This window comes from Prunus persica, chromosome G1 (assembly GCF_000346465.2).
Source record: "Prunus persica cultivar Lovell chromosome G1, Prunus_persica_NCBIv2, whole genome shotgun sequence".
Lineage (NCBI taxonomy): Eukaryota > Viridiplantae > Streptophyta > Magnoliopsida > Rosales > Rosaceae > Prunus > Prunus persica.
In genome coordinates, this window is record NC_034009.1 from 27410879 (window position 1) to 27428989 (window position 18111).

Below are 18111 nucleotides of genomic sequence, written 5' to 3' on the forward strand. Positions count from 1 at the left end.
CTAATATGGGTGGCGACTCATAAGTGCTTACTGAGAGACTCCATGAGACTTTCCTGTCCACTGGGAGCCACCAAACAGGCCTACTTTTTCGTCAGCATGGTTTTCAATGCACGTACTTTTCCTCTATAAAAGCATGGCGTTAGAAGAAAAGCTTAACCCATAACCCCATTTCAAAACCATAACCAGAGCTGTGGTATTGATCAATAATGGGATCTATTCCATCAGAGCCACCTCATATCGTGTGCATTCCATTCCCAGCACAAGGCCATGTTAACCCATTTATGAACTTGGCCAAGCTTCTTCACTCTAGAGGGTTCCATATAACCATGGTTTACACAGAGTTCAACCACAGCCGTCTGCTCCGGTTCAAAGGGCCGGAGGCGGTGAAGAACTCACCAGGTTTTCGGTTTGAGACCATCCCGGATGGGGTGCCACCCTCGAACCCAGATGCCACTCAGAGTGTCACTGAGCTTTTGTACTACACAAAGAAACATTCTGTGGTTCCGCTCAGGGACCTGATTGTAAAGCTCAATTCCACCGAGGGTTTGCCTAAGGTTAGTTGCATTATTTCGGATGGAATTATGAGCTTTGCAATTAAGGTTGCCCGAGAACTTGGAATTCCTGAGGTCCAGTTCTGGACTGCATCCACTTGTGGCCTCGTGGCCTATCTCCAATTTGGAGAACTTGTCAAAAAGAGCATCTTCCCATTAAAAGGTGTATATGCATATTATTTCAATAATATTAAAGTTTTTTTTTAAATTACTTTTTTTTAAAAAAAAGTAAATAGTATACGGGGTAGGTTGAAATTTTTTGTGTTTCGGATTTCCCAAAATAACTCATGAACGTACTGCCTGAAAGCTATGGCCGTATGGATCAAATTTACATACCAAAAACGGAAAAGAAAAAGAAATTGAAAAGGCCAGCCGAAGCCTAAAGGACTGCACCTAAAGATTATACAGTATGAGCACGTAAAAGAAACAGTTTATCTTAAACAAAGTATTCCTAATTAATCTGTTTGATCACTCGTAATTAACTTCCCAAGTAAGATATCTAAACCTAATTAAGGATTAAGAAATTTATCATGGAGCTATAACTTTCTTTGTCATCTGCATTTGAATCTTTTTATTGTTATCATGTCCTAATTAACCCAAGATTAACAAAATATCATCGCCCTAATCGCAGATGTGAAAGACGTCAGCAATGGATATCTGGAAGACACTGCCCTAGAGTGGATCCCAGGGATGCAGCACATGCGCCTCAAGGACATGCCCAGCTTCATACGAAGCACCGATCCGGAAGACATTGCCTTCAACCGGTGGCTGGAAGAAGCCCAAGACATCCTCACAGGCGATGCAATCGTCTTCAACACCTTCGTAGAATTCGAAGCCGAAGTGCTCGAGACAGTCTCCTCCATGTTCCCCAACATCTACAACCTCGGCCCTCTCACCACCCTCAACACCAACCTCATCAAGAACGAAGTAAACGCCACGAGGCCAAGCCTGTGGAAGGAGAACACCGACTGCCTCACTTGGCTCGACACTCAGAAGCCCAACTCAGTCATTTACTTGAACTTCGGCAGCATCGCTGTGATGACCGAGGACAACTTCAAGGAGTTTGCATGGGGGCTGGCCAACAGCGGCCATCCCTTCTTGTGGATCATGCGGCCGGACGTAGTGAAGGGCACGAACGGGACCGCTCTGGCAGAAGAGTTTCTTGCAGAGACGAGGGATCGGAGCATGATTGCCCGATGGTGCCCCCAAGACAAGGTGCTCGCACACCCGTCCGTGGGGGCATTTTTGACTCATAGCGGATGGAACTCAACTTTGGAGGGGATTTGTGGAGGGGTGCCGATGCTTTGCTGGCCTTTCTTTGCTGAGCAGCAAGTAAACTGTAGGTACGCGAGCACGACTTGGGGGGTAGGGTTGGAGATTGATAGCGATGTGAAGAGGGAAGGGGTTGAGGCTCTGGTGAGGGAGATGATGGAAGGGGAGAATGGGAAGGTGATGAGAAACAAGGCAGTGGAGTGGAAGAAGAAATCGGAGATTGCTTGTGTTGAAGGAGGATCGTCTTACGATGATTTCGAGCGGTTCGTTGGGTACCTTCTGGAGCTGTCCTTAGTTTGATTAAGTTAAGCCTGCTTGAATATATTTTCATCATCGTCGTTTTCAGAATAACTTTCATGGTATGCAGTAGATGATATAAGTTAATTATGATCTAAGAATGATGTATTGCATTTAATTAAGAGCTGCTGTATCAGTTGTTGGAAATTAATTAAATATTTTACCTAAGTTTACAGCTGCTGGATCCGATCATCAGGCATTGAACTAAGCCCATTTCCTTTTGGTTCTATTAATCTCAGCCCGTTGTATAATTTAATGTTAACCCATTTCTTCCTGGACCTTGAACTAAACTTGCTACCAAATTTAGGTCCATAACTCTAAAGAAAGCAAAAATTACAGGCCCAATCAAAAGGACAAATTATGTCCTCCTCGTCTCTTTTTTAGTTGACTGATAAAATGTCTGAGCCCGGGTTCGAACCGGGGACCTCTAGTGTGTGAGACTAGCGTGATAACCAACTACACCACCCAGACGAATTGAAAGTCAAATTGTGATGCAACATATTTAATTAATCTAATTCTTAGTTTTTAAATAAAGTTTCATTTTTGGATTGACATAGTTTTGATAAAAAGTGCAGTAGTTTCTTTCACCACCAAAGGAAAGATAGTAGGGAAGATGTTGGGTTAGGCCAGTTCGACATGGCACCGAGCCCAGGGCTTGAATGCACACCACATCCCTTTCCCAGCCTACCCTTTTGCTTAACTACAGATCATCAGTAAGAAAAGGCAGACGACCTACCTAATCGATCCAGCCTCTCATATCTTCCTACCATTTATATTTGAACTCCGTGGGCGGCCCATGTGTTATTATATTATTTTTTCCTCGTGCAAGCATGTCCATAATCTAATGTAGTCATACTGAGTGCCAAGGCTCTTTCTGGTCCACGCACGATATTTCATGGAGGTAGAAACTTGAAAGAGAGATCAAATTGCCACGTGATTTGAACCCTAGCTAGCTAAGCCGAAAGCTAATTCCACTCAGCAAATTTTGGGTATCTTTTTATACGTCTTTGTGATAGCTACACTAATTAAAACTACCTTTCAACTCACTCATACAAGTAAAAATCCCGAGACCTTTCTAGCGACACTTTGTTCATATACGTGTGAGGTCTCAATAATTCACAATTTTTTTGATGGTCCCAGAACTCCGAGGAAGTGGGCTATAAATCTGACCGACTTAGAAAAGGATTTCTAACCTTTTCTAAGACCTTGTTCAAAACTCGTCTGTCCATTGCACATATGGTAGCCATGGGAGTGGTGGAAACTAGCTAGGATATCCAAAAGTGAGTGGGAGAATTGTACGAATTCTGATTCGTAATATAGTCCATTGATTCACTCCATACAGAAACAGACACCAATATCTCAAACCAGCCAAGTTTTGGCTAGGACAAGTAAAGAGGGCAGTCTTCAATTTGGAAATTGGCAAAGCATATGATTTTCAAGGTTCAATATAATTTACATTGAGTGTATACTCAGGTATATAGCTCGGGCAAGCGATCAGAATATTATTTATTAAGGAAAATACTTGCCTTATCTTCTGGGGAGGCTTTGGGCACAAGCAGGCAAGACAGCCGCTTGGAGTCCCAAATTAGAAGGGCCCCCAATTTGTATAATACCCTATATATACATACTTATACTATAGGGTATTGGAAGGCAAATTGTTGCTGCTGTGAGCTTGGCCTGAACTCACTCCGACAAAACGAAAAGACAAAAGTAAATGTAATATCACCCACCACACTCATATGACAGAATGAGTCGTGGTGATTTGCACCAATGATTACACATTCATCGTCATCTCCATCGATTGCTTGAGAAGCCATGATATGAGGTAGTCGCTGTCTACGTCTGTCCAATAGAGAGAGAGAGAAAGGGTGAGATATGATTTTGGAAGGTTTTTAAACAAAAAGGATAAAATTGTATTTTATCTTTATAATTTAGACAGGTCCAACAAATCTGGGCCTCCTCTTTGGCCAAATCCAAAACAAAATTTGATTCCTATGTATCAAAACCAAAACAGAAATACTCTAGGTATCAAATCCTTATTAGTGAAGATTTTTATGTCTAATACCTAATTTTTCTTTAAAAATATATGTAATATATAAATATTATGTTAGGTCCAAATCAATTATTGTAAATATAAATTTTTTTACCTAATTATTCAATTCAAAACTTAAAAGAGGAATCTTAATAAAAGCCCACTCATTAAAAAAAAAAAAAAAAAAAACCTTGCCCAATTACTCAATTCAAAATTAAAAAGAGAAAACTCAATAAAGATCTAATTATTTTTTTAACTTATAGCTCTAAATTAATTAACCTAGTTGAATCAATTAGCAAATTAAAAAAGACATGGTAGAAAAACTTGATTATGTAAAGTTAATTGATACTTTTGAATCGAAAATGTAAGACGAGTAATATTTAAGTGATGTTTTAATGCCTTTTTTTAAAGTAATTGTGTAAATTATATTTTTATTGTTTCTTTTATGTTACAAATGTGAATTTGAGTTCATATAATATTTTTTTAACATACTAAAGAAGAAAAAATCATATAAATATACATATGATATAGAATAGAAGGCCTCATTTAAGATGTTCACATAGGACCTCCAAAACGTAAGACCACGGTACGATGTCCATTTATTAACATTAAGTCTACAAGTTACGTAGTTTTGTTTGTTGGTACTAACACTACGAAAGAAGAAAAAAAGTGGCAACAGTCACCATTATTTGGTGACATTTGGTGACTGTTGTGGGGGATGACTAAAGGCTTTAGTCACCAAAAAAAGCACAAAAGGTGACCAGTCACCAAAAAAGTCAAAAAAGGTGACTAATACCTTTTATCACGGCCACAAATATTACCAAATAATGGTGACTGTTGCTACTTTTTTTTACTAATGTAAAAGCAACATATATATTCAATTTGAACCTTACACGTTACATAAGTATAGGGACGTTTTTGTGGGTTCAATTCAAATAAACTAAACGATTTTAATTTATTGGAGGTCCACACGATATAGGACCACTCCCTCCTCAAGTTTAAGGACAAGCTGTACACACAGTATCATACGTCTAAGATTTTGCTGGTGCAGCTCTCAGGATATGGGATTATTGGTTTTATGTGATTTACAAGTGATTGGATACATTCAACAAATTACTGTTTTATATCAAATAAGAAAAATTAGAAACCTTTCGAAATTATCTTTAATTTTTAATTTCAAACTAAACTCAAACTAAACTATCTATCTATTTTTGAAAGTTCCCACATATTTTCTTTTTGGACTTCTTAGATCTAGGTCCAAAACGATTAGTTGTCATTGTGTTTAGTCCTCACGTTTTTGGTTTTAGATGTAGGTCCTTTGACATTTATTATTTTTTTGTTGGTGTCGATTTTACTCTTTGAGGTAAATAAGGAAAACACATTGAAAATCTAAATTTAATGCATTATTTCCTTGTAATTGAATTCTAGAATTTAAATTTTGAATTTTTTCCTTGATAGTATTCCTAATATATGGATAAAATATAATTTAATCAATAAAAAGTAAAGACCTACATATTATATCAATCAATCAGACAAGCACCCACATTAAATTATGTGTCTGACATACAGGTAAATAGTATTATTATTAGCAACGAAAAATACTTAGTGATAAATCATGTTACCTATAAGTTAGTTAGGAACATAAATTAGAAGACTACTTATAAGTCAGATACAAAAATAGACAAAATAAAATTGTATGTTACCTATAAAAAAAGGTACATAAAATACTATTACACATTGTCGAAAATATGAAACAACATATATATACCTATGCAACAGGCAATAGGCAATATGACATAAATGATTATTACCCATTTCAAGTCATAAGGGGCAACATTGGAACGAAAAATGATTTTAAAAATAAAACAATAAAAGATTACATCCAAAAATATTAAAAAGGGAAGTAATTCCATGTGGCATAAAAGTCAAAGGACTTGAATCAAAGACATCAAATCTGATGATTAAACCCAACTCCTTAATAAGAATTTGAACCTATTATCAATCTATGTCTTTTTTCTCTTTTTCCAAGACACATGTTTTGAATATATGACAAGAGAAATTAATGACAAAATTTGGTACAAAGAGTGTGACATTATGGAAGATACGTGTGGCACATAAGTAAGGGAGACTTTGGAAAAACCCAAAGGAGAGAGAAATTTTTTAAAAGAAGTTAAAATGGACAAAGTTGCCCTTATTTATTTTTGGATTTCTTAATGAATCATTTACATTTGCATGTCTTTAATTTGAAAGTCGAGAGGTTTTTCTGTCTTTTTTGAAAAAGCTTTGGCTTTTTCCAAAAGTGAAAGTTTTTTTATGGGTAAAACCTAAATTTACTCATAATTAATTTCGTCTACACCTTCCAAGTTGTTGTCTGAAGAAGACCCCATTGGCCTTTTGACATTGACCATACGAACCAAGAAGATGATAGTTGCAAATCCTTTGGCTTTCTCTGAACAAGTGACACACAGTTTCTTGTCACCATATCTGGGTATGTCAGTTACTGTGGCGCATAAAGCAAGTATAGCTGTAGCTACAAGTAAAAAAGATCATGAGATATACGGAAGGCAAGGCAGCAGAAAAGTAAACCATTGCGGCTTTTAAGCCTTATATGCTCCCATGCGCCCCCATGCGCCATACCAACAAAGAGAAGCCTCCAAACAAAAATCCCACTCGTCTTTTCTACCAAACCTCCCACTGCATCAACTCATTGTCACCATGAGCATGACTTCATCAGTAAAAAGGCATACTAGTCTGCGGATGCGCGATGTTCACGAACCAACAATACAAGAAAAACATCAACAGTCACACTAACATCAATGGCACGTGATGAGATGGCTAAAGACATTATTAGTACCTAATTAATACATAATAATCACGGTTATTTTTTGTTAGATACTAACAGTATTTTTAGCCACCGCAAGCTGTGCCACTGATGTTATTTATTAAGGTTTTTTGTTGTTGTTATGGTGCAACAAGACAAAGCTACAAATAAAAAAGAAAGCTTGAGGTTGAGAATAATAGTTACAAAAATTTCCATCGCCACTTTGATTTCCAACGCAAACCATATTCTTGTGTTACAACATTAACACATAGAGATCGAAAGAGGATGCATGTTCTTATTCTTGCAATTCTTATACATTTATACGACATATATATGTAGCACTCCGAATTTAAGTTACAACATAAAACTATAATAATTAATTAACTAGCTATACACTAATAAGATAATACATATTTATTCTCTTATTTGGATGTCCACACGTTATTATCATACAGATACATGAAGTAGATAGAGATAATATAAGATATATAACGTCCGCATGATAATAACGTCTGGATGCCTGCATAAGAGAATTTCTATATATAGGCTGCCAACTTCAAACATCCGTTGAAGCTAGCTCCACTTGATTAGCATAGGGTTTCTCTTCTATTATGTATACGTTTTTGGTCTTGTAATGATATCGCTGTGCACAATAAACGAAGTAGAAAAAATTCAGGACCCCAATCCCTGCAAGGAGGAAGTAGAAGTAATCTAATCTCCCAGCATTGATATCTTTAGTCAGCCAATCCGGCCGCTTGTTTCTTCCAGTGACATGATGCACAATATTCACCACCAGGCTGCTCAAGTAGCTCGAACCAGCAAAGGCGCAAGACAGAAGGGCATTTCCGACACTTCGCAAGTGGTCAGGGAACTCCCTGTTGAAAAACTCAATCAACGCTATAATATTGAACGCCTCACAAAGGCCCATCAGGACCAGCTGTGGGACCAACCAAGCGAATGACACGTGTTCATTAGGGTGCAGAAGAGCAAAAGACCTCCTCTCTCTTTCAATGAGCCCTGCCACCAACATGGACAGGACTGAAAATATGATCCCAATCCCACATCTCTGCAAAACTGTGATCCCTCCTTCGTGCTTTGTGAATTTTCTGAGGGCTGGCACGAGGAGCCTGTCGTAGAACGGGAGCCAAAGGCCAATGGTGAGCAGAGAGATGACGCTGAGGGAGCCAGCTGGGACTTCGAAGTGAGGACCGAGGTGGCGGTCCATTTTGAGGGCTTGGGAGACAGTAAATGTTCCTTGCTGTGTCATGGAGGTGAAGCTGACGATGGCTGAAGCCCACACTGGGATTGTTTTTATTACGCATTTAAGTTCTTCTACTTGTTGAACGCTGCAGAGCCTCCAGTTATTGATCGGAGAACTGTCTGGCTTTAAATCATTGTCCAAAATTACAGCAGCCTTGCTCAAGAACCTAATATGGTGAGCAAGCAAAGAAGTAAAAGGAGTTAATTGAATAATGTTTCACTGTTGCTTGTATAAAAAATAATAATAATAATAATAATAATGTGTCTACGATGAAAAAAAAAATTTGTCACTAAATTTTTAAAAGGTTTTTTTTATTATAAAAAAATACAAGCGATTGTTTAACTACTTTAAATTAATCTAATCTACGAAGATAGAGATTTAAACTTGAGTGCAAAAGGACAGACTCACTGGCATGACTTGCCTAACCCGCACCAAAGTCGGGTTAGATTTCAATAAATGAAACATTAATCATATATATTATTCAACGGAAAAATTTGACAAACTATATCACTGTAGTAGTAGTACCACATAATGACTTAATTTAGTGGCAGGAAAATAGAAGCTGGTGGCAATCAACCTCAACTGAAAGAAAGTATATGGTCCCCCACTACCACCTTCTTAATCTGAAAATAGAAGCTAATGCGATTGTGGTTAATGATTTGCTTATTTCATGAAGATAGTTTTGATCTGTTCAGTCAGCATTAATTAAGTACCAATAATTGTCACAGTTCAAGCAATTCCTCAAGAAAACCTAAACTTTATTTGCCAGATTTATATACCCGAAATCTACAGTAAAGCAATTAAGCTACGGTGGCCAACTTTATATATTTGGCGTATTTAAACTAATGATTAGTCTTTGATTAAAGAATTATCTGTTAAGATAGATATTTGTATTACCTGAGCTGGTTGGTGAGAGGAAGCTTGGGCACGAAAAACCCCTTGATTGGAGGATCGTAGAATTTGCCATCTACCATTCCTGCTTCTTCCGGAAGCTTAATGTGCCGTTTCTTGTGAGCAGCAACAAGAACTTGTGCAATGCTGGAGAACATGCTGCCCTGCGGCTTGGCATGCACATAAACCCTAGATCCAACAAGCAGAAGCACAATCGAGCAAGCCATGAGCAGAGTTGGGATCGCGAAGCCCACACTCCAGCTGATTTTGTCTTGGATGTAAACCACCACAGTTTGGCTGATCAACAAAACCACTGTAAACGTGGCATAGTACCAGTTGAAGAAGCTGTTAATTCCTTTTTGGCCTTCCTCTGTGGTTGGGTCAAACTGGTCAACTCCAAATGGGATGCTGCATGGCCTAATCCCTCCTGAGCCTATTGATAGAAATCCTAGACCCAATAGCAAGGTACCCAGTTGAGCTCTGGTTGGACCTGTGCACTGATCTAATGTTTGCTGCTGTGCGCTGCATGCCGGAGGATGCAGCTGCGGCAGCCATGCTGTTAAAGTAACTGTCGCCATTCCCTGTTGATATATAATTGTTAACGGTAAAAAATGTTTGAGATATAATAAACTAGTATTATTATTGTCAACGTACGGGTCTAGCTTAGTGAAAAAATGCCTTAATTTGTATATAAGAGGTCTCAAGTTTGAACTCCCATGATACCTTAATTAATTGTGTGTGTGTGTGAGAAATCATCTTTCCTATAATTTAAACCGTCGTTTATACTAAAAAAAACATTAGTATTATTATTTTTAATTTCTGAAAGCTAATTAAAGTAGAATTGTACACTGCGTAGTTGAAGATGTTGGAAGTGACATTGATATGTAAATGATAATAGATAAAGATGGGATTCATATGCGATCACACGCGGAGACTGAGAATGAAAGGGGTGCACAAACAAACAAATGAAACAATTAATGTTATTTGTTTGCGGCCACATGAAAAGACACAATTAAAGGTACAGACTTTTGGAAGACTAATAGACCGTCAGTTTTGATACCACAAATTCAAATACAAAATTATAGTTCACGAATGGTCCAAATTGATAATCCACAAGTGCATACAAAGTCATACAATTTATTAAGATAACTTACATTATTGAGAAGGCATATACTTATATTAACTTTTCTCAAAAATATTTTTTAGAGAAAATAATATATAATATATATTTCTCTGGTTCTCTGGAGGCATCCATGTGCATTATTCGTGTAGTTAATTAGGCATACACACTTGGCCTTTTTGAAAACTACTTCCACCAGCTTAACTATCCAACCAAACCCATACATCTATTGACAGGTAGCTTTGATTATTTAGATTTGGGTAAACTGCTGAATACTCTCTTGAACTATATCGCCTGTTGAAATCTCTACCTTAAATTATTTTTTCAACCAATTTAGCCCTTCAATTATTTTAAATGGTCAATTTAGCCCATGTCCTTAGTTTTCATGCAATTTCATTCAATTTTCTGTCTACATGGCACGTGTTAAGCACGTGACTTACTGTTCAATAAAAATTAAATTTTTTATAGTTTAAAATAATTAAATTGTTAAAACTACAAAACTGAAAAAAGGGAGGGGGGGAGGAAGTCAACGTGTTCCCCAGCCCCTTCCTCCCAAGACTCTCTGTCTGCAATCTAAAAAGATGGATTCCGCTCTGCGGTTGATGAGGAATAGCAATCACAACCTCGAGTTGTCTCTACTGATATGGGGAGAGAAGAAAGAAAAGAGAAAGAAAGGAAGAAGACGAAAAAGGAAAAAGAACAAAGAAAGAAAAAGAGGGAAGAAATTATGATTTTATATTTTCTTTAATATTTTTTTGGTATTATTTTTGTAAAATGACAAAATTATCCTTATAATTAACAGAAAATTGGATGGAAGTCTAAAAACTTGATGACAAGTGCTAAATTGACCATTTAAAAATAGTTTATGGGCTAAATTAACTGAAAAAATAATTTAATGTGGAGATTTCAACAAGCGTGATAGTTCAGGGGGATATTTGGCAGTTTACCTTTTAGGTTTATAGTATTACTAGCTAACTAATCGTAGTTGTTTGCGATTAACCTTTGATATTTAGCGCCAAGCTAGATTAGGTTTTGCTAAAGAATCCTTCACCCTTCGAAAATATCATGAATCATTACCCTTTGAAAGATTTGCTGGGATTTTTGCTTACAAAAAGAGAGTCAACTAAAAGCTCAAGATGAACGCCCGCCCCTTGCCCACCCACCCTAATTAATAACCCCATAAGACTGAAACACATGACACACAATAAAACACACTATGTATTAATGTATGAGGGCCATACACACAGTGAGGGAGAGAGAGAGAGAGTGGTTTTTTTCCCCATATCTGATATCTCAGTTATATGGGAGCTACCGGCAACTCAAATCCACAGTTATATAAACCACATATATGTTGAAGTTATATATATATATATATATATATATATATATATATATAACTGCTATGCTAGAGTGTTGATATTTGCAAAAACAGAAAAAGCAGAAAAAAAAAAGGAAAAGAAAAAAAATTGAGAGAGAGAGAGAGAGTATGGTGTACCAGAAGAGATGAGAAGGAAGCAAAAGCAATAGTGCGAAAGCGGCCAGCATAGGCATCGGAGATGAAGGCACCGAGGAGAGGTGCAAAATTGGTGAAACCAGACCAAACGTTGATAATGTTGGAAGCAGAAACCTGGTCCAAGTGCAACATCCTCGTCAAGTAGACCATAAAGTTTGCCAACAGCCCAAATGAAGCCAACCTCTCAAAAGTATCATTTCCTGCACCACCACACCAGTTCAGAAAACGTGTTCATTTTTTGTCACTTTCTTATAAAAGTTAAATAGCTTTTACAACCATATCATGCATGAAGCACAAATGTCAATTAAAGAAAAAAGGTTATTAGAGTAATTTGTCTGAAATTCAAGAGAGAGAGAGAGAGAGAGAGAGAGAGAGAGAGAAGAGAGAGAGAGAGAGACCTAAGATGTAAGGCATGGCTTTCCAGCCACCAGGTTTTCTTTGTCCATGTTTTTCATCCTCCAAGTTATCTGGGCTTGATGATTTGCGTGACAGCTTTGGACTGCCGTCTTGGAAGCATTCTGTGACGTGGAGGCAGAATGAGGATCTTGGCTGCTGCTGTTTTTCCTTGTTACCATCGGCCATGGTATAGTGTCTTTGATCTGACATGATCTATATATAATTAAGCAGCTTTGAAACCTTCACATGCAGAAGCTTTGCAATCTCTTTTTTTATGGATGAGAAGTTGTGTGTGAGATTGAGCTTATAAGTAAGAAGCTTGGGTGGATGGAGCACAGCTATAGCTACATATATATATACGGAAGAGGAGAAATACGTTGATAAAATGGCTGACGAAATGAATGTAGGTGTGGGCGTCATGACATGAGTGCTGCCAGAAGGCAACCCACATTCATTAAAATTGTCCTCACCCTTCCATTAATTCCGCCAACTTATCTCGTAAGGAAAACGGGCCAGGCCCAATTTTACTTTCCAAAGATATTTTTTGAAAAAAAGACTAGGGCCAAGTTGTAGTCTTTATTCACCACAAGCGAAAAATATCAGGCCCAATTTTAATCATGGTATGAACTTAGGACAGTCTATAATGAAAGGTTATACGGAGCGGGTGTGTTAAGATGTTCAATCCAGCTGTCCAATAATAAATCTGTAATTGATCGAATGACTATTAAGATCGTTACCGTTACCGCCTTCCTGTGAAATGGAACGAAATTGAATGATTTTGCTATGAAGATGGGCTTAGAATTGCAACTCAAACTACTTATATATATGTAAGGGTTATCGATGAAGTTCAAATACAGAGCTTTTGTGAAAAAGGAAATCAACTTTACAGGACAAAAGTCTAAACCAAAATGTCAGTCTGTATAGTCTCTACTACGTTTACGTTGGCCTTGTAATTGTAAGTATATCCACGAGCACAGGACCAAAAATACACAAAATTCAGCACCCCGAGAGCAGCTATTAGGAAGTAGAAATAGTCCAGTCTGCCGGCATTGATATCGTTGCCCAACCAGTTGGGCTGCCCGTGCTTCCCTGTAACTCTGTACACAATGCTCACCACCAAGGTGCTCAAATAAGTACCCCCAGCTACGCAAAGATAGAACAGAGAATTCGCAATGCTCCTCATCTTCTCAGGAAACTCCTTGTTGTACAATTCAATGTGCCCAACAACGCCAAACAACTCAAACAGGCCAAGGAACATTAGCTGTGGAAATAGCCAAAACACTGACATGGGAGCAACGCCATCTGCTGAAGCGTGTGACAAAGAAGAAGCTCTTCTCTGTTGCTCAACCAGTCCAGCCACTGCCGCGAACAGAATCGAGAACAAATACCCAAGTCCTATTCTTTGGAGAGTTGTGATGCCGTTTTCGTGTTTGGTGATCTTTTTTAGGGCCGGTTGGAGGACACGGTCGTAGAATGGGAGGCATATGCATAATGAGATCAATGACATCATTTTGATTGACCCAGCGGGCATTTGGAAATTGGGTCCAATGTGCCTGTCCATTTTGAGGGCTTGTGACACTACAAATGTTCCTTCTTGCGCATAGGTCATGAAGCAGATGCCACCAGAAGCCCATATTGGGAGGATTTTCATGAAGCATATCACCTCTTCAACCTGTTGGATGCTGCACAGCCTCCATGGATTTGCACAAGACCCATCATCTTTTAAGTCATCGTCCACTACTAAAGCTGCTTTCTTCAAGGAGCTGAGCCACCAAAGTATAGTGTCAAATGAGAATTAGAAAAAGAACAAGCAAGCAATGATGATTAAAGCAATGTAAGGCAAAATGAACCCCATCAAGTTTTACCTTAATTGTGCAGTGAGAGGGAGCTTGGAGAGCACCACATTTCCATCCAATGAAACATCGGAGAAAACTCCGAGTACCCTTTCGTCGTCATGAAGCTTAAGATGGCGCTTCTTGTAGGCAGCAACAAGAACTTGTGCAAAGCTGACATACGTGCTTCCTTCTGGCTTCACATGGTGGTAAATTTTGGAGCCAGCCAAAAACAGGGCAATTGCACAAGACATGAGGAGGGTGGGGATGCTAAATCCCCAGGCCCAACTAACTGAGTCTTGGATGTAGATCACCAGGGTTTGGTTGATCAACATGACCACAGTGGATGAAGTGTAGTACCAATTAAAATAGCTATGGACTGATTTTCTGCCTTCTAGAGTGGTTGAGTCAAACTGGTCAATGCCAAAGGGAATGCTGCAGGGCCTAATTCCACCTGTGCCTATGGCTAGCCAAGATAGCCCAAGCAGCAAGAAACCCAGTTGGGTTTTTGTGTTGGAAATACAGTGCTCAAGATGTTGTTGCCCATCAACGAAGCAAGGTGGAGGTCTTAATTGTGGCACAAAGGCTGTCAGAGTTATTGTTACCATCCCCTAATACAATATATATAATAATTAAGGCATTAATAATAATTAGATTATGCTAAGGACCCAATTAAGCTAGTAAATCATGATTAATTTTAGATAAAATGCTAATAATTAATTGTGTACCACGAGAGTTGCAAGGGAAGCCAGCGCAATGGTGAGAAATTTGCCAAGATAGATATCAGCAACTGAGGCACCAACGACTGTCAATAAAGAGTAGCCGCAGATCCAAATGTTGAGAATGTTGGCAGCAGAAACCTGATCCATGTGATACTTCCTCACCAAATACACCATAAAATTTGTTGTCAGCCCATATGTTGCCATCTTCTCAATTGATTCATTAGCTGCAAGGAAAAAGAAAAGAAAAACAAAAAATCCCAATTCATAAAACTTTTCAATTTTCTTGAATAACAAGCATATATATATAAAATTATATACCTAGGATGTATGGCATGGCCTTCCATCCAGGCTTTGTTTGGATTGCGCTACTTGAATCTAGCAAGTCTAGATGGTCATCTTTTTCTGGCAACAATGCGTCGGAGGATTCAGAAGACTCATCAGAAGAAAGGTTTGAGAAGCACTTTTCCCTCGCCATCTTTCTGCCACTGTAATGTAAGTTGGGAGTCTGGTCATATACAAGGGAGAAGGCCACCTTGGGAACACAAGCATGGAGGAGACGGGGGCACGTGCCCTGCCATGCATCAGCACCAGATTTTCCTACTGAGTTGTCAAGCTCCTGAAGGAGCAAAGAAGGGCACTTTTCTTTTGGACTTTAATAGGAGGAAGACTATTGGAAATTTAATATTATAATATTTAATTTAATTGTTGAATGAAAAATATATATTAAAGTTTTGCAATTCAAAAAGAAGTCACCGTCTCAATGCATCAGATGGGATTATAGTAAAAAATTGCATCTGTTGTAAACAGCCACATTGGTTGAACAATTTGTGATGCTAAAAAACATTGGGGTTGTTTCAAGCGTGATGTTTGGGTTCATATGGTCCTTTTCATTTTATAAGAGAAGTTTTCCCCAATCGTGCTAAGTTACGGTATCATTCTTCAAATTTCTTCCTAATTTTGTCTCAAGAGTATAATTAGGTTCGTTATTAGAGTCTAAAGTTGCAGTGCTTCAACTTTATTAGATTATCAATTGTTATATCTTGGGAGATAAACGCCTATCGAACTATGAGCACAAAGACATATGCGAAATCTGTCTTTAAGACATTACAATTCTTGCAAATTCCAATCGTTAAAGTTGTCAAGTTTCTTATGAATTTGTGTTTGTCTATTACATTAATTTTATGTAAATTTATTATTGTATTTTAATGATTATTTGTTAAGAATTATTATTATTATTATTAATATTCATATTTTTATTGTTCCGCCAACAATCTAAAATATGAAGAGAATCGTAGCCTATCTTCTACAGGAAGAAAAGCTTGATGCATTACTTGATGTATAAAATCTATGTGATTTTCTGTGAGAAATATCATTTTGGTGGGGCTGGTCTTGTACCACAGTGCGCGTAGTTCCTTTTGCAGAAAGGAATTGATTTTTGAATTGAAGTTTAAAAATGGCCTGCACAAGTTAGTTCGCCATTAAAAAAACAAAAACAAATGTATTGTTATAGTTTGTGGTGAACATAAGGCAACGCGTTAGCTAATTACTAATGGAATGAGAAAGGCACACCCGTCTCTTATGGTTATGTTTGTGTACAGTATATGTCAACACTATCAAACGAAATTACAAGTATTATTGACTCGTGTATTGGCCGAGGGGAAAAGGAATACAACGAACTTAAAGAAATAGCATAATATTTTGGAAATATGAAGTCCGAATGCTATTCAGAGTGCTACACAAAACTTATTTAAGCAAACTTCAATATTACTTTGATATTTCAAACTTTTCTACTACAACTCACAATTAATACATTACATAACATGGATACTTGCCTATTTATAGGTCACACCATGCCCAATTTTACTTTCCAAAGATTTGAAAAAAGATCAGGCCCAGGTTGTAGTCTTTAGTTACCAAAAGCCAAAAACTATCAGGCCCAATTTTAATTAATCTTGGTACGAAATTGATAGATTTTGCTATCTAGATGAGCAAAATGAATATATTTCGTATAATGATTAAAATGGATGATTTAATTAATCTTAGACCTCAAAGTGTATGTGCAATATAATGTATGAGATCAACATTGTCATTTGAAGAATTTTTTTCCTTGACATTAACAATTTCTAGGTGAAAAATTAATATAAGAGCTTTTGTGAAAGCAATGTGAAACCCTAGGTGATGTTAATGTAATTTCCAAAACTTGAAATGATTTTTGTGAAAACACTAAAAATTTCATATCATCTTTGATGCTATCAATAGGGGAAAATGGAAACCTGTTAAGTCCTCCCAAACTAGTCATGCTGCGTCGCATTTGTTTTTTGCCCATGACTTAATCTTTTTCGCTGAAGCTAGTACATAACAAGTTAGGGTGATGAAGGAGTGCTTGGATTTATTTTGTCAAGCCTCTGGTCAAAATCTCAACTTTGACAAGTCTGCTATATTTTGTTCTCCTAATAGACAACCTAGGAAAATACTTGGGGATGCCTGTCTTACACTATAGGGTAACTCAATCCACTTACAGTAGTTTGCTTAGTAAGGTTCATTGCAAGCTTGCTAATTGGAAAAGTAAGTTGCTTTCTTCAACTGGGAGAGCCACTCTAATCCATGCTATCATATATGCTATTCCCATATATTCTATGCAGACTACAAAATTACCTGTTAGTATTTGTGAAGATTTGGATAGATTAAATAGAAATTTCTTCTGGGGTGGAAGTGATAGAAAGAAGACAGTCCACCTCTATAGATGGAATATGTTGTGTAGACCTAAAAATAGGTGGTTTGGGTTTCAAGAAAGCTAGGGACATGAATCAGGCTTTATTGGCTAAAATCGGCTGGAGGCTGTATAACAAAGATAATGGCTTATGGGCTCAGATTTTTGAGAAGAAATACTGTTTGTGCAAATTTGTCACGGGAGAATATTCGCTTGTAAACCTTTCGAGCTTCCTTCTCTATCTTCCTCGATTCCTGCAAAACAAATATGAGTAAAAGACCACAGCCAGGGGGTATTGGCTCCGATGTCTAAGTTAGTTCAATTGGATCTTTAAGGAAAGATGCAGCAATAGCTAAATTAGACAGAGTTTTATTTCACGGGGAGAGTCAGGTGGCTGGAATCGTGTGTGGGGGCATTTAGCCGTGTGAGGAGAGATACAAAAAGGAGCGGGGTGTGTGTGTGTGTGTGTGTGTGAGAGAGAGAGAGAGAGAGAGAGAGAGAGAGAGAGAGGGTGATTGTGTAGGGTTTTTAGAACTAGGTTTAGAATTAGAGAAGAATTTTGAATTACCTCGAATATCTTGTGTGACTATGTGTGCTAAGGTTCTGGGAGAATAATCTTTGTTTGGTTAGGATTATTCTTCCCAAAAAGATGATAGGAATTACTCTATTGCAAACTTCACATCACTCATCTTC

The 18111-nt window shown here is 37.7% G+C and overlaps 3 protein-coding genes and 1 non-coding gene across 4 annotated transcripts; 1 reads left to right on the forward strand and 3 right to left on the reverse strand.

The window, feature by feature from the left end:
• Positions 171 to 2295, forward strand: LOC18793010 (7-deoxyloganetin glucosyltransferase). Its single transcript, XM_020563314.1, has 2 exons — positions 171 to 714; positions 1183 to 2295. Exons 1-2 carry the CDS (start codon positions 207 to 209, stop codon positions 2121 to 2123), a joined length of 1449 nt encoding a protein of 482 aa, XP_020418903.1. The 5' UTR covers positions 171 to 206; the 3' UTR covers positions 2124 to 2295.
• Positions 2518 to 2591, reverse strand: TRNAV-CAC. The gene has a single exon. It is a non-coding gene; the product is annotated as a tRNA-Val (tRNA).
• Positions 7174 to 12528, reverse strand: LOC18791373 (protein NRT1/ PTR FAMILY 2.13). Its single transcript, XM_007221961.2, has 4 exons — positions 12157 to 12528; positions 11741 to 11958; positions 9132 to 9706; positions 7174 to 8400 (listed from the first exon to the last, which is right to left on the reverse strand). Exons 1-4 carry the CDS (start codon positions 12362 to 12364, stop codon positions 7530 to 7532), a joined length of 1872 nt encoding a protein of 623 aa, XP_007222023.2. The 5' UTR covers positions 12365 to 12528; the 3' UTR covers positions 7174 to 7529.
• Positions 12945 to 15209, reverse strand: LOC18788544 (protein NRT1/ PTR FAMILY 2.13). The gene is made up of 4 exons (XM_020555213.1): positions 15027 to 15209; positions 14715 to 14932; positions 14020 to 14597; positions 12945 to 13917 (listed from the first exon to the last, which is right to left on the reverse strand). The coding sequence occupies exons 1-4, from the start codon at positions 15181 to 15183 to the stop codon at positions 13053 to 13055; spliced, it is 1818 nt and encodes a 605-aa protein (XP_020410802.1). The 5' UTR covers positions 15184 to 15209; the 3' UTR covers positions 12945 to 13052.